Consider the following 27603-nt stretch of genomic DNA (forward strand, 5'->3'; position numbering starts at 1 on the left):
AACAAAACAATGACACCTGCTGGAGAAGATTTTTGGCCCAGTGAACAACTGTGATGTGTGAGATTGTTGAGAAAAACAGTTTTTCATCCATGTTTCTATGTCATCTATTAGTGGATTGCTAACCCGTTATGACATGTATGATGATGCGATCACTACTGTTGTGTTGGAGGTCCACTCACATTTGCAACAGAAAAGGTCATCCCTCCATGTTCCAGTCCATTTTTTTCTGTTTGGTGCCAAATCTACAAGGCCCAGATTGCAAAATAATGCCTGTTTACCTCCACCATTACCATGCCAGCCTCATGCACCAGGGGCATGTTTTTGAAGAAAAAAACAAAACAATGCTTTTCGAGAATTAACACTCACACTTTAAACCCCACACACACACATAAGCTCTGACTTTGCTGATCGCTACTTTATTGCGACAAAATGTACTTACTATGACTGTGATATGTGGTGTCCCACCTAGCTATCTTAAGATTAATGCACTAACTGTTCTGGATAAGACCATCTGCTAAATGACTAAATTGTAAATGTGTCTTTTCTGTAGTATCCAACTCCTCTACATCTCCTGTGAGGTGTTTCTGCTGACCCAGTAGTATCCAACTCCTCTACATCTCCTGTGAGGTGTTTCTGCTGACCCAGTAGTATCCAACTCCTCTACATCTCCTGTGAGGTGTCTCAGCTGACCCAGTAATATCCAACTCCTCTACATCTCCTGTGAGGTGTCTCAGCTGACCCAGTAGTATCCAACTCCTCTACATCTCCTGTGAGGTGTCTCAGCTGACCCAGTAGTATCCAACTCCTCTACATCTCCTGTGAGGTGTTTCTGCTGACCCAGTAGTATCCAACTCCTCTACATCTCCTGTGAGGTGTCTCAGCTGACGCAGTAGTATCCAACTCCTCTACATCTCCTGTGAGGTGTTTCTGCTGACCCAGTAACACATAGTAGGGTCATAGGGTCACAAAACATGCAACAGGTTGTAAAGCATTATACATGCAAGTGTTAGCCTATAGTGTTACCCACTTTACAAAACATACATGTTCAGATGGAAAAATGTGAAATGCTTAAAAGGGCCACGAAAACCTACCATGATTTGCCTCCCTTTGAATAAGCACCTGCAGTCCTGCACCTCTATGATAAGAGCATTACTGGAAAAGAAAGCCATCCCATTATTGCATAGTGCTTATGTGGCACAATTGCAGGTACACTACTTATACACCTAGTTTTAATTTAATTGCAAAACATACTACATCTAGACATCCTTTGAATGGCAAGTGGTAATAACCCCCATAATACCCACCTCCTGCCCTGCACCTCTATGATAAGAGCATCACAGAGAAAGAAAACCATCCCTTAATTTGTTTCGACATAATTAAATTATATGCTTATCGTTCAAAACGATTTGTATATTTTGATTGATAGTTACTGGACATACATTCGCTTATTAGACGTTTTAGTTTTAGCGCTCGATTCAATCACTATAAAAAGCAGCGTCACACTATAGACTCGTGTTGGTGGCACCTGAAACAGAAGTATCCATTCATGTTGATGCTTTGTGTCAAATATTGATACAACTGTAACTAAGTTACTTCCCCTTTAAAGTGATGTTGGGTGGAGCTGCAAAGGAAGTGAAATGTCTATGCGAGTCTTGCCTACACAGAAAGAACCCCAGCCCTGCTACTTTGATGAACAACAACCCAAAATAGCCATAACTGACCAGCCAGTCCAGCGGCGTAGAACAAGTTCCAAACTGAGGTATGCAGTGTGTATTTGTGCTTAGTGCTCCAGTTTGCCACGTTCTGTAAAAATACACGACAATTTCAACCTTTTTGAGCAGATACGTCGATACGGTTATGGATGGGGTAAATTGTTTATCCTAGCAACGGGTTTCCGTTACACATGGCATTCATTGACAAAGTTTGGCAATTTACTATGGTCTTTCATTGAGGCCCAGCCGACTCCAGACATCATTTCAGGCTCAGGCGCGCAGCCTAGTGGACCAAGAGGAAGTGCGCGTGTGCCATAGCCTCTTCTAAATAAGTTGGACAAAGTTCTGGAGTTGTAATGGGAGTGATAGTATACAGTAATTGAATAGTTTGTGTTCACTTTGTGGCAGCTGTTGGTCTCCTAATAACTTAGTAATACATGTATCACTGTCTTCACAATTTATATTCTAAGTGGATGGGTTTGTCTCATTCTCTGTAGACCACAAGCCAATTCACTTTACTTGCCCTGGGGTTTCCAAGTGGCCTAGAGACCCTGGTTCAATTCCAGGCTGTATCACAACTGGCCATGATTGGGAGTCCCATAGATTTTTTACCTTGACAGCTCGGGCATTTGATCAAGCAACTTTTTTGTTACTGGCTCAACACTCTAATCACTAGGCTACCTGCTGCTAATGTCCTTGTCTTCACCAGACGGTGCTGGGGGGCTGGAGGAGTGCTGGTGTCATGGTGAACAATGTTCCGGAAGGTCAAAAAGCATCGCAGCAGCTCCCAAAGCAGTAAGATCAGTACCAAGAGCAAGGTGGATAATTATACAATACATTACACTGTCCTGGGCTACATTCCAAACTCCCAAAATGTGTATTTTCCCCTTCCATCAGCCCTAGATGATGCCCTTTAGTTGATCTGAAGACTGGATAGATGTTGAGTTCCCAAGTGGCGCAGTGGTCTAAGGCACTGCATCTCAGTGCTAGAGGTGTCACTACAGACCGTGGTTTGATTCCAGGCTGTATCACAACCGGCCGTGATTGGGAGTCCCATAGGTCGGTGCACAATTGCTTTATGAGTTTGCTGCTATGGATTTAGATTAATAAACTAACTTAGTATTTTTTTTTAATATATATTTTTTATTTAACCTTTATTTAACTACACAAGTCAGTTTAAGAACAAATTCTTATTTACAATGATGGCCAACCAAAAGTACCCTGTGGGGACGAGGGATGAAAAAAATAACATCACGATAAGAGAGAAAACACTACATAGAGAGAGAGCTAAGACGACAACATAGCATGGCAGCAACACATAACAACATGACAACAACATGGTAGCAACACAATATGGCAGCAGCACAACATGGTAGCAGCACAAAACATGGTACAAACATTATTGGGCACAGACAACAGCACAAAGGGCAAGAAGGTAGAGACAACAATACATTACGCAAAGCAGCCACAACTGTCAGTAAAGTGCCCATGAGTGAGTCTTTGAATGAAGAGATGGACATAAAACGGTCCAGTTTGAGTGTTGCAGCGAACTGAAAAGAGGAGCGACCCAGGGATGTGTGTGACTGGCAGAACGGGTGTTGTATGTGGAGGATGAGGGCTGCAGTAGATATCTCAGATAGGGGGGAGTGAGGCCTAAGACGGTTCTATAAATAAACATCAACCAGTGGGTCTTGCGAAGGGTATACAGAGATTACCAGTTTACAGAGGAGTATAGAGTGCAGTGATGTGTCATATAAGGGGCATTGGTGGCAAATCTGATGGCCGAATGGTAAAGCCATTCGAGAGCACCCTTACCTGCCGATCTATAAATTATGTCTCCGTAATCTAGCATGGGTAGGATGGTCATCTGAATCAGGGTAAGTTTGGCAGCTGGGGTGAAAGAGGAGTGGTTACGATAGAGGAAACCAAGTCTAGATTTAACTTTAGCAGCAGCTTTGATATGTGCTGAGAGAAGGACAGTGCACCATCTCGTCATACTCTCAAGTACTTCTATGAGGTGACTACCTCAATCTCTCAACCCTCAGAGGTAGTAATAACACCTGTCGGGGGAGGGGCATTCTTCTTACCAAACCTGTTACTCAGGCACAGAAGCCAGGATATGCATATAATTGGTAACATTGGATAGAAAACACTTTGAACTTTGTGGAAATGTTAAAATAATGTATGAGACTATAACACAATTGATATGGTAGGAGAAAATCCAAAGAAAAACCAACCTGAATTATTTTTTGGGGAGAGCTCATGCTCTTCCAATGGAACTTATAAGGTCATATCCAAATCCAGCTCCCAGATTGCAATTCCTATGGCGTCCACTAGATGTCAACAGTCTTTGTTCAAGGTTTCAGACTTGTTTCTTCCCAAGCAAATTTTGAGTTTTAGTACTGGGAGTCACCGTATGAAATATTATAGTTTAATTACATTTTAGGGTACTTGAGGTTTAAATAGAAACGTATTTTGACTTGTTTAAACAAAGTTTAGCGGTAGCTTTTTGGATTCCTTTCTCTGCATGTTGAACGAGTGGATTGGTGAAAGTTGGTGGTTCCTTTTAACATGAGACTTCAATATTCCAAGGTAAGAGGTTTTAGGTTGTAGTTAATATAGTATTTACAGGACTATTTATCTCTATACCATTTGTATTTCATATACCTTTGACTATTGGATGTTCTTATAGGCACTTTAGTATTGCCAGTGTAACAGTACCTCTCTTCGCCCCTACTTGGGCTCGAACCAGGAACACATCGCACCCCGCTAACTAGCTAGATATTTCACATCGGTTACACCAGCCACTAGGCTAATAGGCTTGAAGTCATAAACAGCGCTGTGCTTGCGAAGAGCTGCTGGAAAAATGCACAAAAGTGCTGTTTGAATGAAAGCTTGCTTACGAGCCTGCTGCTGCCTACCATCGCTCAGTCAGACTGCTCTATCAAATATCAAATTATAGACTTAATTATAACATAATAACACACAGAAATACGAGCCTTTGGTCATTAATATGGTCGAATCCGGAAACTATCATTTCGAAAACAAAATGTTTATTCTTTCAGTGAAATACGGAACCGTTCGGTATTTTATCTAACGGGTGGCATCCATAAGTCTAAACAATCCTGTTACATTGTACAACCTTCAATGTTATGTCATAATTACGTAAAATTCTGTCAAATTAGTTCGCAATGAGCCAGGCTCCAAACTGTTGCATATACCCTGACTCCGTGCAATGAACGCAAGAGAAGTGACACAATTTCACCTGGTCAATATTGCCTGCTAACCTGGATTTATTTTAGCTAAATATGTAGGTTTAAAAATATATACTTCTGTGTATTGATTTTAAGAAAGACATTGGTGTTTATGGTTAGGTACAATCATGCAACGATTGTGCTTTATTTGCAAATGTGCTTTTGTTAAATCATCCCCCAGCGTTGCATCGATTATATGCAACGCAGGACACGCTAGTTAAACTAGTAATATCATCAACCATGTGTAGTTAACTAGTGATTATGATTGATTGATTGTTTTTTTACAAGATAAGTTTAATGCTAGCTAGCAACTTACCTTGGCTTCTACTGCATCCGCGTAACAGGCAGGCTCCTCGTGGAGTGCAATGAGAGGCAGGTGGTTAGAGCATTGGACTAGTTAACCGTAAGGTTGCAAGATTGAATCCCAGAGCTGACAAGGTAAATATCTGTTGTTCTGCCTCTGAACAAGGCAGTTAACCCACCGTTCCTAGGCCGTCATTGAAAATAAGAATGTGTTCTTAACTGACTTGCGTAGTTAAATAAAGGTGAAAAAATAAAAAATAATTAAAAATCGGCAAAATCGGCATCCAAAAATATCGATTTCCGATTGTTATGAAAACTTAATCTGCCCCAATTAATCGGCCATTCCGATTAATCGGTCGACCTCTAATATAAAGAAGGATTTTATCTAACAAAATGACCATGCATGTTATAGCTGGGACCCTTTGGATTGCAAATCAGAGGAATATTTTCCAAAAGTAAGTGAATATTTAATCACTATTTATGATTTTATGAAGCCTGTGCTGGTTGAAAAATATTTTTGACTTGGGGAACCGTCCTCAAACAATCGCATGGCATGCTTTCGCATGCTAAAGCCTATTGTAAATCAGACAATGCAGTTCGATGAACAAGACTAAGCTTTTAACCGATATAAGACACTTGTATGTACCTAAATGTTTAATATCCATAATTTTTAGGATTATTCTTTTGAATTGCACGCCTTCCAATTTCGCCTAGCCCTAAGAAGATTTATTGAGGGTAGAGAAAGCTTGTTGGACAAGCTTTGTTGTAGAGCATTTAACACAAAATCTGTACTACGACCAGTGGTGTAGTTGAGTAAATGTGTGAAAACACAGTTTACGTACCTTTTTAATTTTGCACAAGCGTTTACCTACCTTTGGCAGAAAAATGCATTGAAAGAATATGGAGCTTAACTTTACTGTGAACTTTATTTACCGTGAACGGCAATCAGCGTTTATCCACCTGTATTTTTTTTACCACTATATCACTGTCTCATATCAATACATCTCATGGCAATATTCTGGGGTCCACACAAACTCTGGTCCTCTCTAGGTTATCATACAACTGCCTGTTTGTGGCAAACTGAAGGCAATGCTGTGCAAGATAATTGTTTATCATGTATTCCTGTGTGTCTCTTCTTATCCATTCATATAGCAGGAGACTGAGGACTTGGGGCTCAATGACCCAGACAGACAAGTTGTTTTCATAATGGCCCGACTGTCAGCATCAGTCACAGTGGATAAACTCATCTGCCAAATGACTGAAAGTTATTTTATTAAGTTTCCCATTAAGCCAATGACTGAAAGTTATTTTATTAAATTTCCCATTAAGCCAATGACTGAAATGTCATTCACTAAAATGTCGAATTGACTGAAATGTTAATGATAGAAATTTGAGCGACTGAAATGCTAAATGACAGTTTTTCATAAGAAGTCGATTTCCCTTCTCCTTGCCCTGTCTCTGTGCAGGAACAAGGCCAGGCCATCTGCAGGTGTTGTCTGCCTCGTCCGACTGTGTGCTGACATCAGAAGTCCTAAAGAGCAGTTGCCCTCAGGGACGTGGTGGAGACGGGTAGCACCATGAACCAGTCGGGAGCCTGGAAACCATAGTTTACAGCAGGTTCACATCAGGGGCGTAGCACAGTCCGCAAGATCCGAGCAAGGCTCCCGCCCAACCCCAGTCATGGGGCAGAGAGAAAAATGTGCAGTTGTATAGCTAATCTCATGCCATTTAACACATTTTGCCATGAGGCTGAGAGAAAATGTTGCTGTTTTAGATCTCAGGGATTCTTGAAAGACGGGACAAGCTCAACTTTCTTAAACAGCATTTTAAATATATATTTTGATAGACCAAAGTATCAGCTATCACACCATGTAAAGGAACAACCAATTTTTTATTTTTTATAAATAGCATGTTTGCATAAAATGTCTACTCTTGTCAGACACCATACATGGCATTCCACTTACAATTATTATCCAACAAGTGTTTAAAGGCCTTGGTTGTTTAATTCTAACATTTGATTATTCAAATATGTAATACAAATCTCCAAACTTCTTTTAGTTTTGTTTTATAGCACTATATAATGCTCCAGGGCTCATTTAGTTAGCATTTTGGCATGTTTTTCTACATTTAGGACATTAACATTTATGAGGCCAACATTATCCATTAGGTCTAGCACAGCAATTACTTCAATTGTTTAAGCATATGGTGCAGAACAGTGATTAAAATATTTGTGTCAGAATATTGACAACAAAAAATGTATCATAAGGGCGTTAACAAGCCACTGACAGACTTGACAACTGATACTCAAAACAGACATATTTTTGCCTCTAAAAATAAAAGTTAAATACAAAACATTTTTAAAATCTGGAAAATTATTTGAAAATCCCCAAAAGAAACAACATTCCTGTCATATCTTTCAGCACTGACTTTAGACAAAAATCAGATCAAGTTGATGGTTTACGGAGTTCACAAAATGTTTATTTTTGTACTTCATTCAAGTTGTATACACAGTAGCAATTTAGTTTCTCCTCAGTTACTTTATAACTCTAAAACCTAATTAAATGTGACATTTGAACCAAAATGAATATCCTATCGTAATCTATCAGGCATATGGAGCTGACAGTTCACGGTTGTGACCATGGTGATTTCAATATTGTTTGTTTAAATCTATCAAAAGTCAACTTTACAGACCATTAATGGTCTTGTTGCACTACATGTAATGAGGACATGAATAAGGGGTCCTTATGGTAATGATGACCCTGCTTAGGAGTTGACCAAATTTCCGGACACATCTTTTAGAGAAATATTCTTTAAAGCCACATAGGGCTAGTGCAAGAAACTACATAAGATCATTTTTCATAAAATTATTGCCAGTTTTTTTTTTTTTGAGTTTGAAATTGGGATCATTTGCTCCAGACCAGGGCATTTTCAGGCATAAAGCCTACATGGAAATTAATAATATTGAAAGTATTTAGAAAATTCCATAAACAAATATCTTCCTTATAAAACTCCCCTAAATGTGAATGTTAAGCTCAAATAACAAAAAGTTTCCCTGCTGGACAAGGATTGTCCTGACTTTCAAGAATCCCTAAGCTAATTTCCTGCTATTTTGCCATGAGGCTGAGGGAAAATATTGCAGTTTTAAAGCTAATTTCTTGTAATTCTTAATGTTTTTGTAATGGCATGTGAGATGCTATCTGGGGGCCCAACGCCCCATTTGCGGGGGTTGTGTAATACGCCAATGGGTCACATGACTTACCCAGCATGCTCTGCAACACCTCACATACACCATCCACCTGTCAGTTGACCATCATGAGTATCTTAATCTTATTTCATGTAAATACATTTCACAGTACAGGGACCTCAGTGCATGTCCCCGTCATGGCTGGACTTGGAAAGGATGTGGCTGTTTGATATCTAGGTCTCTGATGACATTAATACAGTATCCAGAGACTCCATTGACCTCCTTTATAACCATGGTACACCAGTCACTATATCCACCATGGATGGAAGAACATACAAGACCATCATAAATATGCTGTAGACCCTCTTTCTTCCCTACCTCCCTCTCTTACCCCCCCCTATACACACAAAAGGGGTGGTAGCAGGACATGCGTTTCTGCCTCTCGTTCCTCTCTCCATACCTCTCCTACACTCCCTTACTCCAGATGGATATGTTAATACTGAATAATTCATGAAAATGTGTTTTATTAGATTCCCTTTTTGTCCTTTAAAACAGGTCAGTTTGTGGTATTTCAGTATTCCCGTCATTCTCAGACTGACTTATGGGATGCATGCTTCCTTCCCAATTCTGGGTCCTCAAAGTTTATGAAGCATCCAGCCGGGCTCTGTGTTTGTTTGTCTGTGTAGGAATGACCATGAGGTACCAAATGACCCTGTTATGCCGCGTTCGCCTGTGGTATACACATACCAGCCACAACCTTACAGAGCTAGTTTACTCTTTATAGATTTAGGCCGGGATTCAATCTGATCGCGGGTTATAAACATTGCGGCTTTAAAGACTATTTCCGATTAAGCCAACGTATGCAGCGTTAACAGTCAAGGCAATGTTCGGCGCACGCGGGAACGTTTTCTTTAAAAACAGCCATGCCTCTAATCCGTGACGTAATGAAAGCGTGAGGCCAGGATTCAGAGTTCACTGTATGTAAACCTTTAGTGCAGTCGTATGGCTCCAGAACATATATGATAATAGCAGAAAGTTGAGAACCATGGACATAGCACACATGATTGTGCTATATTGGGCTTGACCATTCTCCACCAGAGGGAGCGCTTCATCCAGTTTACTGCCCAGAAAGTTACCAACCTAGTAGTCAAGCACTCTGGTTTTTGTCAAACCACCTACTACACATTTACACCCTGAGAACATGCTTTGAGAAGCGACAACACTATCATAAATACAAAATAAGTATTTGACTTGAATACAGGGGAAAAACAGGAATTATTATTATTCCAGTTTGTTTTCCATTTATTTTGCAGAATAGGTTAGAGTCAATGTACTGATCCACAGTCAATGAGCGTGAATGGAATAGATTCTCTACTAGTCTACATACACACTGAACACCAGCTAAAACACAATATGGCAACCGCACTTTCCACAATGCATAAAGAGCAGGGCTGAGGTAACATCAATTCAAATTTAACTTAAATAACAAAAAAGTTTAGAAAAAAATGGCTTCTATTGTCAATGACTTCTCAATAAAATGAGGAATAAAAGCTATTTTAAACATTTTATATTTTCTTATTTTAAATTAAAATCCCTTCCTGAATTGACTGCCTTCAATTGAAATTGACCCCAGCCCTGATTGAGACAGTTACTGCCAAGGTTATTAACTCTTCTTTTATATTTAAATATCAACAAACAAAATCTATGTACATTAACAGATTAACCATTCTATTTCCAGTGAGTTAATATAGGGAGGCTTGTCATGTACATTTTCACATGCGACACCTCCTGTTGTCGCCTATCGAAGTTTATTCACAATCGAGGGAACTGTATGTCCCATTTAAGATTAAATGTCAAAACATGTACAGAGAGTTGCTCTGCAACCAAAACCAAACAACATAAAATGTAGGAATATTAAATGAAACATGTCTGTTCAGTACAGGAACTAGTATGTATATAAAACATGGATAGTCTGCAACTACTGTGGTCCCAGCTAGTAATCAAGTTGTGTAATATGGTACGATCTAGTCCTGAGCACTATGAATCAGATTTAATACTACAGTAGGAATATGATAGAGAGAGAAAGTGTGTAAAAAAGTAGCTGCATTGTCCTTAACTATAATCCAGCAGTGTCATCCCCCTTACAATGGCACCTCATCACAGGACAAGTTGTGTTTAGTGCAATGACGACTGTGTGTGTCGACCACATCTACCTCTGTGTGAGAGCCATTTGGTAGCCTGCTGTCCATGACAGACAAAAGGCACAGGACATCAGGAGCCACCACCCCATGAGCTTCATAAACCCCTCTGCTGTCTGTCAGAGATCAAACAGAAACTGGACCACTGGCTTTCACACACACTTCTGCCCCCCTTTACCTCACCTCTCCTGCTGCCTGTCCTGCTGAGAGGACTGACACATTTCCTGCTCTACTGCAGCAAACAACAAAAAGTAGAGTGTGATGGCCTGAGGGCTCAACCCAAAGATTAGCCACAGAGCGATGGAGGTCCACATCTTAAGTGTGATCTATGGAGCTAAGATAGTTATCCATTTTATAACTAAGCAATAAGGCCCGAGGGGGTGTGGTATATGACCGATATAACATGGCTAAGGGCTGTTCTTAAGCATGATGCAACACGGAGTGCCTGGATACAGCCCTCAGCTGTATTATATTGGCCATATACCACAAACCCAGTGGTACCTTATTGCTATTATAAACTGATTACCAATGTAATTAGAGCAGTAAAAATACATGTTTTGTCATACCGTGGTATACAGTCTGATATACCACGGCCATCAGCCAATCAGCATTCAGGGCTCGAACCATCCTGTTTCTAATGGCATCACACTGTAGACCATCGACATGAAGACAATGTGCTGTAAGTAACTGATATGGTTTCAAGCTGATATGCACGTGCACACACACACACACCCCCACACACACGGTAGTGAGCCTGGGTTCTCCTAGGTGTGATCAATGGAGGTTTACATATACTCCCAGAAAACCATCATTACCACGTTACAGGCTGTCCCACGTCACCCCCCGTTGTTACCATGTTACAGGCTGTCCCACGTCACCCCCCGTTGTTACCATGTTACAGGCTGTTCCACGTCACCCCCCGTTGTTACCACGTTACAGGCTGTTCCACGTCACCCCCCGTTGTTACCACGTTACAGGCTGTTCCACGTCACCCCGTTGTTACCATGTTACAGGCTGTTCCACGTCACCCCCGTTGTTACCACGTTACAGGCTGTTCCACGTCACCCCCCGTTGTTACCACGTTACAGGCTGTTCCACGTCACCCCCGTTGTTACCATGTTACAGGCTGTTCCACGTCACCCCCCCCCCGTTACAGGCTGTTCCACGTCACCCCGTTGTTACCACGTTACAGGCTGTCCCACGTCACCCCCCGTTGTTACCACGTTACAGGCTGTTCCACATCACCCCGTTGTTACCCAGGCTGTTCCACGTCACCCCCGTTGTTACCACGTTACAGGCTGTTCCACGTCACCCCCCGTTGTTACCATGTTACAGGCTGTTCCACGTCACCCCCCGTTGTTACCACGTTACAGGCATGTACCCAGGCTGTCCCACGTCCCCGTTGTTACCACGTTACAGGCTGTTACCCAGGCTGTTCCGTCACCCCCCCCCTGTTCCACCTCACCCCCGTTGTTACCATGTTACAGGCTGTCCCACGGCTGTTCGTTACAGGCTGTTCCACGTCCCCGTTGTTACCACGTTACAGGCTGTCCCTGTCACCCCGTTGTTACCACGTTACAGGCTGGCCCACATCAACCCCCGTTGTTACCATGTTACAGGCTGTTCCACGTCACCCCCCGTTGTTACCACGTTACAGGCTGTTCCACCTCACCCCCCGTTGTTACCATGTTACAGGCTGTCCCACGTCACCCCCCGTTGTTACCACGTTACAGGCTGTTCCACGTCACCCCCCGTTGTTACCACGTTACAGGCTGTCCCACGTCACCCCCCGTTGTTACCACGTTACAGGGTTCCACCTCACCCCCGTTATTCCAGGCTGTTCCACGACACCCCCGTTGTTACCACGTTACAGGCTGTCCCACGTCACCCCCCGTTGTTACCACGTTACAGGCTGGCCCACATCAACCCCCCGTTGTTACCACGTTACAGGCTGTCTTGAGATGGGGACAGTGGATCATCCCTACGTGAGGGCTCCTAGCATATTCCTGGGTTAGCACCATTTTGAATGAAGATTTTCCTCCCACATTGGAAGTCCTAAAAAGTTTACATGTCTTTGACTACTAAGCAATTATGCGTTTAAATAATTGTTCACCCTTTAACCATGCAAGAAGGTGGAATGTAAGCATAACGACTATATTCACATTAACGATAAGTGAAAGAAATCCTAAAGATCCACATTAGTGTGTAGTCCCTTCTCTCAGTTGTTTTTAAATAACTTTCTGTACAATTCACACAGAGGAAAACCAAGTGAAACTTATGAACAGAACCTTCATTTTGTCAATAATCCCCTTAATGTTGTGAACACTCATTACAATCATTGTTTTTTAAATGTCAGATGGTGCCAGAAGTCTAAACACAGTTTCCTCATGAGCATTTGCGGGCTTGAGCAGTGATATGACGTCACGTAACATTCCCGGAGTGAAGGGTGTGCATGTTGTCACGGCAACCCCCAGACTGTCCAGCCAAAGCATTGGGCAGCAACACTTGATTCTTCTGTAGTGTTAGCGCAGGCACAAGCTTGATGATGAACATGATGATTTCGTCCCACAAACCAGCAGACGTGGGGAGGTATAGGTTTCCATCCCAGATCAGTGCCTGTGTTGACCTTTGACCTTCAGTCCATGATGAAGTGTATGAATGTGACGGGGAAAGCCCCCCTCCTCATTGGTTCTCCTTCAATGTGGCCAAGCTGGGAGAGAACAGGAGAGATGAACAACATCACACACTGATAACAGGGGGAAAAACACACACACACACTTTTGTTAGTAAACACTCACTAGTTTGCATATAGATTGAGAGATGCAGCATAACAACAGTGTTTTTAACTGCAGCATTTTCCAGCCAAGAGCCCAGTGTACTTTCAACACAGACATTCACCTCTGTGGACTTCTACTACCACCTTCTATACCAAACAAAAATACAAACAACATGTAAAGTGTTGGTCCCTGCTGAAATAAAATATTACAGAAATGTTCCATATGCACAAAAAGCTTATTTCTCTCAAATTGTTTGCACAGATTTGTTCAAAACCCTGTTAGTCAGCATTTCTCCTTTGCCAAGGTGATCCATCCACCCGACAGGTGTGGCATATCAAGAAGCTGATTAAACAGCATGATCATTACACAGGTGCACCTTGGTCTGGGGACAACAACAGGCCACTCTTAAATGTGCAGTTTTGTCACAAAACACAAATGTCTCAAGTTTTGAGGGACCGTGAAATTGGCATGCTGACTGCAAAGAGTCTGTCCCATATAAAGAGTCCCATATACAAGTGACTAAATATAGTAATGTTGCAGAGGTGGCTTTGGGAAAAACAAGTTGCAGCTGGCCTGTATTCAGACAACAGTTACAGCTGGCCTGTATTCAGACAACAGTTACAGCTGGCCTGTATTCAGACAACAGTTACAGCTGGCCTGTATTCAGACAACAGTTGCAGCTGGCCTGTATTCAGACAACAGTTGCAGCTGGCCTGTATTCAGACAACAGTTGCAGCTGGCCTGTATTCAGACAACAGTTGCAGCTGGCCTGTATTCAGACAACAGTTGCAGCTGGCCTGTATTCAGACAACAGTTGCAGCTGGCCTGTATTCAGACAACAGTTGCAGCTGGCCTGTATTCAGACAACAGTTGCAGCTGGCCTGTATTCAGACAACAGTTACAGCTGGCCTGTATTCAGACAACAGTTACAGCTGGCCTGTATTCAGACAACAGTTGCAGCTGGCCTGTATTCAGACAACAGTTACAGCTGGCCTGTATTCAGACAACAGTTGCAGCTGGCCTGTATTCAGACAACAGTTGCAGCTGGCCTGTATTCAGACAACAGTTGCAGCTGGCCTGTATTCAGACAACAGTTGCAGCTGGCCTGTATTCAGACAACAGTTGCAGCTGGCCTGTATTCAGACAACAGTTGCAGCTGGCCTGTATTCAGACAACAGTTGCAGCTGGCCTGTATTCAGACAACAGTTGCAGCTGGCCTGTATTCAGACAACAGTTGCAGCTGGCCTGTATTCAGACAACAGTTGCAGCTGGCCTGTATTCAGACAACAGTTGCAGCTGGCCTGTATTCAGACAACAGTTGCAGCTGGCCTGTATTCAGACAACAGTTGCAGCTGGCCTGTATTCAGACAACAGTTGCAGCTGGCCTGTATTCAGACAACAGTTGCAGCTGGCCTGTATTCAGACAACAGTTGCAGCTGGCCTGTATTCAGACAACAGTTGCAGCTGGCCTGTATTCAGACAACAGTTGCAGCTGGCCTGTATTCAGACAACAGTTGCAGCTGGCCTGTATTCAGACAACAGTTACAGCTGGCCTGTATTCAGACAACAGTTGCAGCTGGCCTGTATTCAGACAACAGTTACAGCTGGCCTGTATTCAGACAACAGTTGCAGCTGGCCTGTATTCAGACAACAGTTGCAGCTGGCCTGTATTCAGACAACAGTTGCAGCTGGCCTGTATTCAGACAACAGTTGCAGCTGGCCTGTATTCAGACAACAGTTGCAGCTGGCCTGTATTCAGACAACAGTTGCAGCTGGCCTGTATTCAGACAACAGTTGCAGCTGGCCTGTATTCAGACAACAGTTGCAGCTGGCCTGGCCTGTATTCAGACAACAGTTACAGCTGGCCTGTATTCAGACAACAGTTGCAGCTGGCCTGTATTCAGACAACAGTTACAGCTGGCCTGTATTCAGACAACAGTTGCAGCTGGCCTGTATTCAGACAACAGTTGCAGCTGGCCTGTATTCAGACAACAGTTACAGCTGGCCTGTATTCAGACAACAGTTGCAGCTGGTCTGTATTCAGACAACAGTTGCAGCTGGCCTGTATTCAGGAAGGTAGATGAGAGAGAGAGATATGACATTTGAAATGTCTTTATTCCTTCGGAACTTCTGTGAGTGTAATGTTTACTGTTCATTTGTATTGTTTATTTCACTTTTGTTTATTATTTACTTCACTTACTTTGGCCATGCCAATAAAGCCCTTACTTTGGCCATGCCAATAAAGCCCTTACTTTGGCCATGCCAATAAAGCCCTTACTTTGGCCATGCCAATAAAGCCCTTACTTTGGCCATGCCAATAAAGCCCTTACTTTGGCCATGCCAATAAAGCCCTTACTTTGGCCATGCCAATAAAGCTCTTACTTTGGCCATGCCATTAAAGCCCTTGAATTGAGAGAGACAGAGATTTGGCCAGAATGAGGTCATGGCTTTCTACTGCTGATGCCACCATGGTTTCTGACACATGCTCAATGGACGCTCTTGGAATTTGGAAAGGACCCGATTTGGACCATAACTGGGCCGGACGACTCTTACTGTGTGTGAATGATGACAGAAACACACACCCACTCTCACCCTCTCCAGTTTCTAAATCCCGACACACAAATTCATATGCAGTAGCCATGCCGACCCAGTTACTACACACACAAACACTTTCAGAAAGTGAGCGTGTCCAGGAGCCTGATCTAGAGGTGATTCACTCACTCACTCAGAGAGAGAGAGAGAGAGAGATACTCACCCACCACTCCTGGTCCTCCTCCCCATCCACCACAATCACCTCCCCCTCAGAGAAGGTCAGCTCGTCTGGGTTGTCTGCCAGACAGTTATAGATGGCCTTTACTCGCTTGGGCCTCTGCTTCTGAAAAACACAGGTTCAATATGAAGAGACAGACAGGCATAGAAATATCATTACGAGAACGAACATTCCCATTCAAGTCAACCTTCTGTGACAGGTGGGCTGGTGGCCACATTGAATGGAACCATGATGTCAAATTGCTGTGGTCTGAGAGGCTTTTCCCATTCTAGTCATTCTAATTAAATGCAGACAAGCAAGTATACAGCGTGTTCTGCAGACAGATGCTGTCTTTCAACAGGAGGATCTCCTGTATCTGTCACTTCTTTGGTATGTTTGACACCCTTTTCCACAGTGACTGCTGGAGGGTTGAATAGCGAACCACTGACACAGGACATAGTAAGCATCTGACTGGGTAAGGAGGGTAGCCATTGACCGCAGAGGTATCTGGAACAAGTACACACTTCAAAGTTTCCCTCCCTCTTAGTAGTGGTGTGCATACGAAGGAAACACCGTTAAAGACGATAATATTCAAATGCACAGAGCGACAGGGACAATCAGACCAACTGAAACATAAGATCAGATACAGAAGTGAAAATCACTGTCCAATCAACAACAGGACAAACAACCATAAGGTCAACGGTAGGTAGGAGGAAGGAACTCACCGGATAGGTCTTCCTAGGCATGGGGGCCGGAGGCAGTGATTGACCTATCGAGTTCTGGGGGCATCCCGGCACTTCCTTAGCTGAAGGAGGAAGAGGAAATTACATTGTTGTGAAAAACTGTTCCACACAACCATACAGGCTGGAACTAACCCACAGTTGTGTTGTGACAAGGTAGGGGTGGTATACAGAAGATAGCCCTATTTGGTAAAAGACCAATCCATAGTGTTAGGTTGTAAATATCAGAGTAAGAAATTGACAGACACTATGAAAGCTCCAACCAAGTTTATTCACCCAAACGATCGAACAGCTGAACAGACAGACATATTTCCACCAGTGGTAGTATACTGTATATACCCCAATTTGGGTGACGTCATTCTATACTCTAAACATTACATCTCTATTGCTAGGCAGGAAATTAAGTGATGCGGGCATTAAACTGTTCCTTCTCCCTTAACGTGACCTGACCTCGACCCCTTTCATCACTAATCCACATCTCTCCATCCTTATCAGTGCCTGCCACATGTGACTATCTTCCCTCCACGAAGTACATTCCAAGCTTAATTTCATCCACCATAACCATTCCTCCTACAGACAGCCATTCACTTCTGGTGTAGACCCTAGACTATAGCACCCCTCGTGTCTCTAGTAGAACTGATGATTAACAAAATTCACAGTTTAGAAATCCCAACTCATCAATAATATTGCAAGAACAGCTCAAATAAGCATAATTACTTTAAAGACATGAAGGTCAGTCAATGCGGAAAATGTCAAGAACTTTGAAAGTGTCCTCAAGTGCAGTCGCAAAAATCATCAAGAGCTATGATGAAACCGGCTCATTAGGACCGACACAAGAAAGGAAGACCCAGAGTTACCTCTGCTGCAGAGGATAAGTTCATTAGAGTTGCCAGCCTCAGAAATTGCAGCACAAATAAATGCTTGAGAGTTCAAATAACAGATACAACATAAACTGTTCAGAGGAGAATCAGGCATTCGTGGTCAAATTGCTGCAAAGAAACCACTACTAAAGGACACCATTTGACCAAGTGCTGAGCATAAGTAGGAATTCCTTCAAGACTGTTGGAAATGCATTCCAGGTGAAGCTGGTTAAAACCTCTAAATAAGGCTAGGGGGAACTATTTTCATTTTTGGAAAAATAACGTTCACAATGTAAACGGGCTATTTCTCAGGACCAGGTGCTAGAATATGCATATAATTTACAGTTTAGGATAGAAAAAACTCTAAAGTTTCCAAAACTGTAAAAATATTGTCTGTGAGTATAACAGAACTGATATTGCAGGCGAAAGCCTGAGAAAAATCCAATCAGGAAGTGACTCTTATTTTGAAACCTCTGCGTTCCTATGCATCCCTATTGATCATTGAAAGGGATATCAACCAGATTCCTTTTTCTATGGCTTCCCTAATATGTCTACAGTTACTAGACATAGTTTCAGGCTTTTATTTTGAAAAATTAGCGTGAACGACAACATTGCGTCAGTGGTCAGGTGGTGGCTCTCAGAGTGATTTGTGCGTAATAGACAAAGGCGGCCATTGTTCCTCTCGCTCCTAGTGAAAAGCCAATTGTCCCGGTTGATATATTATCGAATAGATATTTGAAAAACACATTGAGGACGGATTATAAAAAACGTTTGCCATGTTTCTGTCGATATTATGGATCTAATTTTTTATTTTTTGGCCGTTGTCGTGACCGCAATTTCCGGTGGATTTCTCAACAAAACGTGAAGAACAAAAGGAGGTACAGTGCCTTGCGAAAGTATTCGGCCCCCTTGAACTTTGCGACCTTTTGCCACATTTCAGGCTTCAAACAAAGATATAAAACTGTATTTTTTTGTGAAGAATCAACAACAAGTGGGACACAATCATGAAGTGGAACGACATTTATTGGATATTTCAAACCTTTTTAACAAATCCAAAACTGAAAAATTGGGCGTGCAAAATTATTCAGCCCCTTTACTTTCAGTGCAGCAAACTCTCTCCAGAAGTTCAGTGAGGATCTCTGAATGATCCAATGTTGACCTAAATGACAAATGATGATAAATACAATCCACCTGTGTGTAATCAAGTCTCCTTATAAATGCACCTGCACTGTGATAGTCTCAGAGGTCCGTTAAAAGCGCAGAGAGCATCATGAAGAACAAGGAACACACCAGGCAGGTCCGAGATACTGTTGTGAAGAAGTTTAAAGCCGGATTTGGATACAAAAAGATTTCCCAAGCTTTAAACATCCCAAGGAGCACCGTGCAAGCGATAATATTGAAATGGAAGGAGTATCAGACCACTGCAAATCTACCAAGACCTGGCCGTCCCTCTAAACTTTCAGCTCATACAAGGAGAAGACTGATCAGAGATGCAGCCAAGAGGCCCATGATCACTCTGGATGAACTGCAGAGATCTACAGCTGAGGTGGGAGACTCTGTCCATAGGACAACAATCAGTCGTATATTGCACAAATCTGGCCTTTATGGAAGAGTGGCAAGAAGAAAGCCATTTCCTAAAGATATCCATAAAAAGTGTTGTTTAAAGTTTGCCACAAGCCACCTGGGAGACACACCAAACATGTGGAAGAAGGTGCTCTGGTCAGATGAAACCAAAATGGAACTTTTTGGCAACAATGCAAAATGTTATGTTTGGCGTAAAAGCAACACAGCTCATCACCCTGAACACACTATCCCCACTGTCAAACATGGTGGTGGCAGCACCATGGTTTGGGCCTGCTTTTCTTCAGCAGGGACAGGGAAGATGGTTAAAATTGATGGGAAGATGGATGGAGCCAAATACAGGACCATTCTGGAAGAAAACCTGATGGAGTCTGCAAAAGACCTGAGACTGGGACGGAGATTTGTCTTCCAACAAGACAATGATCCAAAACATAAAGCAAAATCTACAATGGAATGGTTCAAAAATAAACAGATCCAGGTGTTAGAATGGCCAAGTCAAAGTCCAGACCTGAACCTCGAGAATCTGTGGAAAGCTCGAAAACTGCTGTTTTGCATCCTACCTCACTGAGGAGGAATGGAAAAAAATGTCAGTCTCTCGATGTGCAAAACTGATAGACATACCCCAAGCGACTTACAGCTGCAATCGCAGCAAAAGGTGGCGCTACAAAGTATTAACATAAGGGGGCTGAATAATTTTGCACGCCCAATTTTTCAGTTTTTGATTTGTTAAAAAAGTTTGAAATATCCAATAAATGTCATTCCACTTCATGATTGTGTCCCACTTGTTGTTGATTCTTCACAAAAAAATACAGTTTTATATCTTTATGTTTGAAGCCTGAAATGTGGCAAAAGGTCGCAAAGTTCAAGGGGGCCGAATACTTTCGCAAGGCACTGTATTTCGGCAATAAAAATAATCTTTATTGAACAAAATGAACATTTGCTGTCTAACTGGGAGTCTCGTGAGTGAAAACATCCGAAGCTCATCAAAGGTAAACGATTTAATTTAAATGATTGCTTTTCTGATTTTCATGACCAAGCTTCCTGCTGCTAGCTGGACATAATGCTATGCTAGGCTATTGATAAACTTACACAAATGCTTGTCTTGCTTTGGCTGTAAAGCATACTTTCAAAATCTGAGATGACAGGGTGATTAACAAAAGGCTAAGCTGTGTTTCACTATATTTCACTTGTGATTTCATGAATATGAATATTTTCTAGTAAGATTCTTTGTCCGTTGCATTATGCTAATTAGTGTAGTTGATGACAATTCTCCCAGATCCGGGAGGGGTAGTCTGAATATGAAGAATGTGCAAAGGCAAAGGGTGGCTAATTTGAAGAATCTCAAATATAAAATATATTTAGATTTGTTTAACACTTTTTTGGTTACTACATGATTCCATATGTGTTATTTCATAGTTTTGATGTCTTCACTATTATTCTACAATGTATAAAATACTAAAAATAAAGAAAAACCCTTGAATGAGTAGGTGTGTCCACACTTTTGACTGGTAAATTATTTATTTTTAAAACACCCACCTGGTCTTTCGATGGACCCCGTTCGAGTCGGTCCTTTGCTGAAGCTTTTGGCGTTGCTGAAAACCACAAACAGTAGTCAGCTGCTGCTTATCATGTGCTTAAATTAACACATTTACCCCACAGTGCATTTCCACATGACAGCGCATTTCCCCATGACAGCGCATTTCCCCATGACAGCGCATTTCCCCATGACAGCGCATTTCCCCATGACAGCGCATTTCCCCATGATAGCGCATTTCCCCATGACAGCGCATTTCTACATGACAGCGCATTTCCCCATGACAGTGCATTTCCCCATGACAGTGCATTTCCCATGACAGTGCATTTCCACATGACAGCGCATTTCCCCATGACAGTCACAACTCAGACCTTTTTTATTTTTTACCTTTATTTAACTTTCTTTAAGTCAGTTAAGAACAAATTCTTATTTTCAATGATGGCCTAGGAACAGTGGGTTAACTGCTTGTTCAGGGGCAGAATGAGAGATTTGTACCTTGTCAGCTCAGGGATATGAACTTGCAACCTTTCGGTTGCTAGTCCAATGCTCTAACCACTAGGCTACCCTGCCGCCCCTATGGGAGACTGAGTAGAACCATGTCGATGAGGAGCTCTGTCTTTTAGGAGCTCAGCTTGGAAGTTAATGTAGTGGTAAACCAGAAACCCTATTGGTGTTTTTCTCCAAAAGTAAAGTTTCTTTGTGGTCATCGAAGCAAAACATGCTGCCTCAGGCAGTGTGTGTGTGTGTATATGCTCACCCAGATGGAGACTTGGGTGGTAGGGCTCTGCTGTGGCCATGTCCGGTCCCTGGTTTAGACTGCTGGTTCATAGCCTCCATCACACTCACTGTCTTGGCCACGGGGGGAGGAGCAAGACCTAGGGAGACAGAGAGAGAAGTTACCCATCTCTTTCTCTTATTGAAACAGGGCGTATTTCTGTCCTCAGTGTCCGCTGCTACTTTTGCTTTAACAACATTAGTCTTTGGCTGCATATTAAACCAATTGGATTACAACTGAATTGATACAAGTTAAATTTACAGCAATATCCAAACCATGTTTAAGATTTACAAGCAGATTTCAGGACTGAGACTGGACCATTCAGGAACACATGGAAAGACATTCTGGTGTGTCTTTGGCATAAAACTATCCCAGGGCTTTCAGAAGCCTAGGGCGGATTTCTCCTCTTACTTTTTACCCGGGCTTAGCTCCTTTCATATCTATTTTGATCCTGATAAACTCCCCAGTCCCTGCTGCTGACAAGCATACCGATTAACATGATGCTGCCACCACAAAACTTGAATTTTTGTGGTATTTGGACATGAAACGCAAAAATGATAATAAAATTACAATTGGATTTGTGCCACAAATGCAAACAAGTTCTCATTTGAAACAGCGGCCAGGTAAACAAACCTAAAGCATGGATTTCTGTCATTCCTTGTCTATAGACTGCTTACAGGGTAAGAAAACCTATAAACAATTTAGAAATTCCCTTTCCCTATGATGTGTTCAGTCAATGAGACCTAGGAGGTGAGGGGTGCCTACCAGTGGTTGAGGTGACCCGCATGGGGGGTACCGGGAGGTGCATGTTGGGGGGGTCTGAGGAGGACCTCTGTCGGCCCCCCAGGTCTATCGAGCCAGGCTTCCACCCAGAGGACCTTGATGACTGGACCATTCCACACAGACCTGGCATCTGGACTGGAGGAGGGAGGAGAGAAGAGGGGGAAAGCTGGTTCCTGAAGACGTGCATTGCTTGCTCTTCAGGGTTTTAGGCTGGGAATACACTCAGTGGCCAGTTTATTAGGCAAACCACCCTATTCCCGAAAATGGTTTGCTCCTACAGACAGTGAGTCATGTGACCATGACTTGCTATATAAAAGCAGGCAGACAGGCAGAGGCATTCAGTTACTGTTCAGTTGAATATTAGAGTGTTCAAAATGAGTGACCTCAGCAACTTTGAGTGTGGTATGATGGTCGGTGCTAGGCGCGTCGGTTCCAGTATCTCAGAAACGTCCAGCCTCCTGGGCTTTTCAAGTAAAACAGTGTTTAGGGTTTCCAGAGAATGGTGCGACAAACAAAAACAGTCGGGCCACAAACAAGCAGATTTCAGCGGCGTACTACAGTGGTGTTCAGAGCGCATAACTAGTTGTTTCTTGTCGCGGATGGGCTATTGCAGCAGATTACCACACCGGGTTCCACTCCCATCACCTAAGGTGTCTCCAGTAGATAATTTAGGAGTGGAAAAACATCACCTAACCCGACGGATCCCGTTCCCTGTTGCATCATGCTGATGCCAGAGTCAGGATTTGGTGTAAGCAGCATGAGTCCATGTACCCATCCTGCCTGGTGTCAACAGTACAGGCTGGTGGCAGTGGTGTAATGGTGTGGGGAATGTTTTACTGGCATACGTTAGGGTCCTTTAACACAAATTGAGCAACGTATTCATGTCCCGAAGAATTCAGGCTGTTCTGGAGGCAAAGGGTGCTCTGACCCAGTACTAGAATGGTGTACCTATCTAGTGTGGTTACGGGCCTAAGTAAGTAAGTAAAAACGACATGTGCTTTGAATGTAAAGTCAGTAAGATGAATTGAAACAAATTGTTTAGCAAGGTGGAATGTTTTCTACCGTTTTCAATGAGCATGAACCAGATTGAGTTCAAATTGCATTCCAGTGATAGGATGGGCTATTTTCAGTATGACTCTCATCATGGGCTATGGAGTGCACTTTGAGAACTTTCACGAAAAGTAGCTCACTAGCTCACCCAGCAGCAGCCAATGTGATGGTCCCTGCTCCCTACCCAGAACCCTCTCTGCCCTTCAAATAGGTCAGAGCGCTACACGAATCACACAAGTCCCCATGGAACAATGCATTAATTAGAGAAGGCATCTACAGTAGATGACAGATATGTGGCCAAATGAGGTTTCCCTGTATTTGAACTGAACTCATTGGGCATGTATTATAAATATCATTCTCCAAAAATGGCAAGGATGAGAGGTGAATGTGGGTTGAAAAGGGCTTGACGGGTCATTTGATATGGATCACGTTTATGAACTTCAAATCAGGAACACTTTTGAAAATGTTTAATATAAATCCGTGCTCAAATAGCATGTAGACGGATTCACTGAACAAACTAAACTGGTTCATAGAATTCTGAAATGTTTGCCAAAGAAATACAGCTCTATATGGAAAAACATCTACTGTATGCTAATCTTGGTTGACCAAGAACTAAAATCTAGCGTCATTTTTTTTACATAGTCTATCCACAAATGAATAACTGTATGCCACATCCACCTTGCTAACATTAAAAAGGAAAAATAAAGTACCTATGTTTCGTGGAGGCAGAGGGGGTGCAGAGGTGGTGGCGGGCCCCCCTGGCGCAGGAGGGCTGGCATTGAGGATGGCACCATAGGTCTCGTTGGTGACTAGGTTGGGCATGTACCCACCACGCTGCTTGTCCCGTGCCAGGGAAGCCGGGCTGGGCTGGAGGTGGGAGTTGGAGCCAGGGGTGTAGCAGCTGGCAGGGCGCTCCTCTCTCCGATGGGGGCTGGGCTGAATGGCAAATGAGAGGTCAGAGGTCAAACATTATAGAAAGGTCATCATGGTGTGTGTGTTATGTATGTGTATATACTGTATTACTATTAAGTGTGTGTGTGGTGAGTTCATGGTGTGTAACTGTGTGTATAATCTGAAGAGGGTCCTCACCCTCACCTTGTCATCCAGGTCCTCATCACTCTCATCCATGTCTTCATGGTGCAGACGCCATTCGTACTCTACGTGCACATGGGCGTTGAACTTCCCCGCCAGCGCCATGTTCAGCTACACACACACACACGCACGCGCGCACACACACGCACGCATGCACGCACACACACGCACAGAGATTAATGGCTCATACAAAGCTAAAAGATAGGAGTCAGCGACTATCTTGCTAAAGAAATCACATAAACGCACTCACAGCACTCACACAGCACTCACACAGCACTCACACAGCACTCACCAGCTCCTCACACTGCAGGTGCTTCAGTCGCTTAGCGATGTCCAGCGGCGTCTCCCCAGACTCACTAGCTAGAGGAAGACATCATTTTGGTCTATTAATTGATCATCCATTGATTTATATAGTACACAGTGTCTTCAAAAGGTACTCACACATCCTGACTTTTTGAGATTTTGTGTCACTGGCCTACACCCAATACGCCAAAGTGGAATTATGTTTTTTCGTTGTTGTTTTTTTACAAATTAATAAAAAATGAAAAGCTAAAAATGTCTTGAGTCAAACTTTGTTATGGCCAAAATAAGTTCAGGAGTAAAAATATGCTTAACAAGTCACATAATAAGTTACATGGACTATGTACAATAATAGCGTTTATCATGATTTTTGAATTATTACCTCATCTCGGTACCCCACACATACATTTTGGAAGGTCCCTTTAACTTCTTGGATATAGGGGGCGCTATTTTAATTTTTGGATGAAAAACGTTCCCGTTTGAAACAAGATATTTTGTCACGAAAAGATAATCGACTATGCATATAATTGACAGCTTTGGAAAGAAAACACTCTGACGTTTCCAAAACTGCAAAGATATTGTCTGTGAGTGCCACAGAACTGATGTTACAGAAAAAACCCAGATAAAAATACAATCAGGAAGTGCCGCATTTTTTGAAACCGCCTCATGGCAATGACTCCTTATATGGCTGTGGAGGAGCTAGGAGTCAGCTTACCTTTTCCACGTTTTCCCCAAGGTGTCTGCAGCATTGTGACGTATTTGTAGGCATATCATTGGAAGATTGACCATAAGAGACTACATTTACCAGGTGGTCGCTTGGTGTCCTCCGTTGCAATTATTGCGTAATCTCCAGCTGCAGTATTTTTCCGTTTGCCTCGGATGAGAAACCAGCTGCCAGGAATGATTTTTCATCAAATAGAATTGTGAAAAACACCTTGAGGATTGATTCTAAACAACGTTTGCCATGTTTCTGTCGATATTATGGAGAGAATTTGGAAAAAAGTTTGACGTTGTGTTGACTGCATTTTCTTTTTTTTTCTTAGCCAAACGTGATGAACAAAATGGAGCTATTTCTCTTACACAAATAATCTTTTTGGAAAAAATTAACATTTGCTATCTAACTGAGAGTCTCGTCATTGAAAACATCCGAAGTTCTTCAAAGGTAAATGATTTTATTTGAATGCTTTTCTTGTTTTTGTGAAAATGTTGCCTGCTGAATGCTAGGCTTAATGCTATGCTAGGCTATCAATACTCTTACACAAATGCTTGTGTAGCTTTGGTTAAAACATATTTTTAAAATCTGAGATAACAGTGTTGTTAATAAAAGGCTTTCATTTTCATGAATAGGAAACGTTGCGTTATGGTAATGAGCTTGAGGCTATGATTACGCTCCCGGATACGGGATTGCTCGACGCTAGAGGTTAAAACAGTTACTGAGTTGAATGACTGTGATAGGAGAAAATTGCGGATGGATCAACAACATTGTAGTTGCTCCACAATACTAACCTAAATGACAGAGTGAAGAGAGGGAAGCCACTACAGAATAAAAATATTCCAAAACATGCCTGTTTGCAATAAGGCACTAAAGTAAAACTGCACAAAATGTGGCAAAGAAATAAACATTATGTCTTGAATACGAAGCGTTATGATTGGGGAAAATACAGCACAACACATCACTGAGTACCACTTCATATTTTCAAGCGTGGTAGTGGCTGCATCATGTTATGGTGTCTGTAAAGATGCGTCAGGCTGCAAATGACCATCTCGCCAAAAATGTACAAGTAAATAGTTGAGCCATTAATCGCTGTGTGTGTGTCATTTTAAGGACAACAACAACAAAACACGTACATTTGAACACTCCAGGGGACTCTTTGCTTGTCTCCTTCACAATCTTTAATTAATTGTTTAATTACTTTCAGAGAACTGTCAAATATCGAAGATGTCCTTTTATCCGGTTGAATGCATTGTGGGTGTGAAATTCCTAAAAAATGTACACTTCATTCATACTACATGAGAAGTCGAAATTAGTATGATATCCAGGCATTTAAAGCATACTCAATTTTCTAAATGTCACATACTATTTTATTTTGCATACTCAAACTACCTACTATTTAGGATGCTGGTATGGGTATTCAGACACAGCCCTTGTATCCTCTTCACACTGCCCTGGAAATCAACACCTCATAGCCGAGCACTGACAAGCAACCCGCGACACAGTTAGCACCACTAGGCCACGACAGCATGAATTATCAAGTTATCTACACCCAATTCACCAACCTGTCAACGCAATGCTAGCATACATTTAGGTTGCCAGGAGGTGCCTACTGCAGCTAAGCAGAGCCAAGCCACGTTTTTGTCAACAGCCATGTGTGTCACAACACAATCTCCCCTCCCGGTCTCCCTAAACTAGAGAGCAAGATAGGCTGTTATACTTGGTGGACTGAAACAACACGATTCCTTGGCACATAAACACATTCCGGTCAACAGACCATGGCCACCCTGTTCCTTAGTTAACTGTGTTGCTGGAGACCGATAATTAGCAGGATTCCCACACTCAACAGTCTCTGCCTCTCGGTTTCTTTTCTATCTGTGTTATCATGGGTCAGTTTGTTTGGAGTCAGAGAGATTGGTCTGTTGTGAGAAAGTGGTGTGTCCGGGTCTTTTGGCAAATCAGGGCCCCCTGGGAACGATTCCCAAAAAACGTGACTAAG

General features: G+C 42.5%; 1 protein-coding gene and 1 long non-coding RNA gene across 5 annotated transcripts in view; one reads left to right on the plus strand and one right to left on the minus strand.

The window, feature by feature from the left end:
- Positions 1-1652: 1652 nt before the first annotated feature.
- Positions 1653-8979, plus strand: LOC135508400 (uncharacterized). The gene is made up of 3 exons (XR_010450790.1): positions 1653-1759; positions 2422-2530; positions 6736-8979. It is a non-coding gene; the product is annotated as an uncharacterized LOC135508400 (long non-coding RNA).
- Positions 8980-12507: 3528 nt separating this feature from the next.
- The window catches only part of LOC135508401 (arf-GAP with SH3 domain, ANK repeat and PH domain-containing protein 2-like), a 106410-nt gene continuing 91314 nt past the window's right edge, over positions 12508-27603 (minus strand). The window contains exons 20-28 of one of the 4 annotated variants that reach the window (XM_064928558.1): positions 24885-24952; positions 24596-24703; positions 24211-24436; positions 22433-22585; positions 21650-21767; positions 20895-20950; positions 16903-16982; positions 16184-16297; positions 12508-13361 (exon numbers count right to left, since the gene is read on the minus strand). In XM_064928558.1, coding sequence (XP_064784630.1) covers positions 13287-13361; positions 16184-16297; positions 16903-16982; positions 20895-20950; positions 21650-21767; positions 22433-22585; positions 24211-24436; positions 24596-24703; positions 24885-24952 — 998 coding nt within the window. In that variant the 3' untranslated portion in view covers positions 12508-13286. Of the gene's footprint in view, positions 13362-16183; positions 16304-16902; positions 16983-20894; positions 20951-21649; positions 21768-22432; positions 22586-24210; positions 24437-24589; positions 24704-24884; positions 24953-27603 lie in introns of all 4 variants that reach the window. The other 3 variants (XM_064928556.1, XM_064928557.1, XM_064928555.1) reach the window with 3 other exon arrangements.

Source organism: Oncorhynchus masou, chromosome 21, assembly GCF_036934945.1.
Source record: "Oncorhynchus masou masou isolate Uvic2021 chromosome 21, UVic_Omas_1.1, whole genome shotgun sequence".
In the NCBI taxonomy this organism is placed as follows: Eukaryota; Metazoa; Chordata; class Actinopteri; order Salmoniformes; family Salmonidae; genus Oncorhynchus; species Oncorhynchus masou.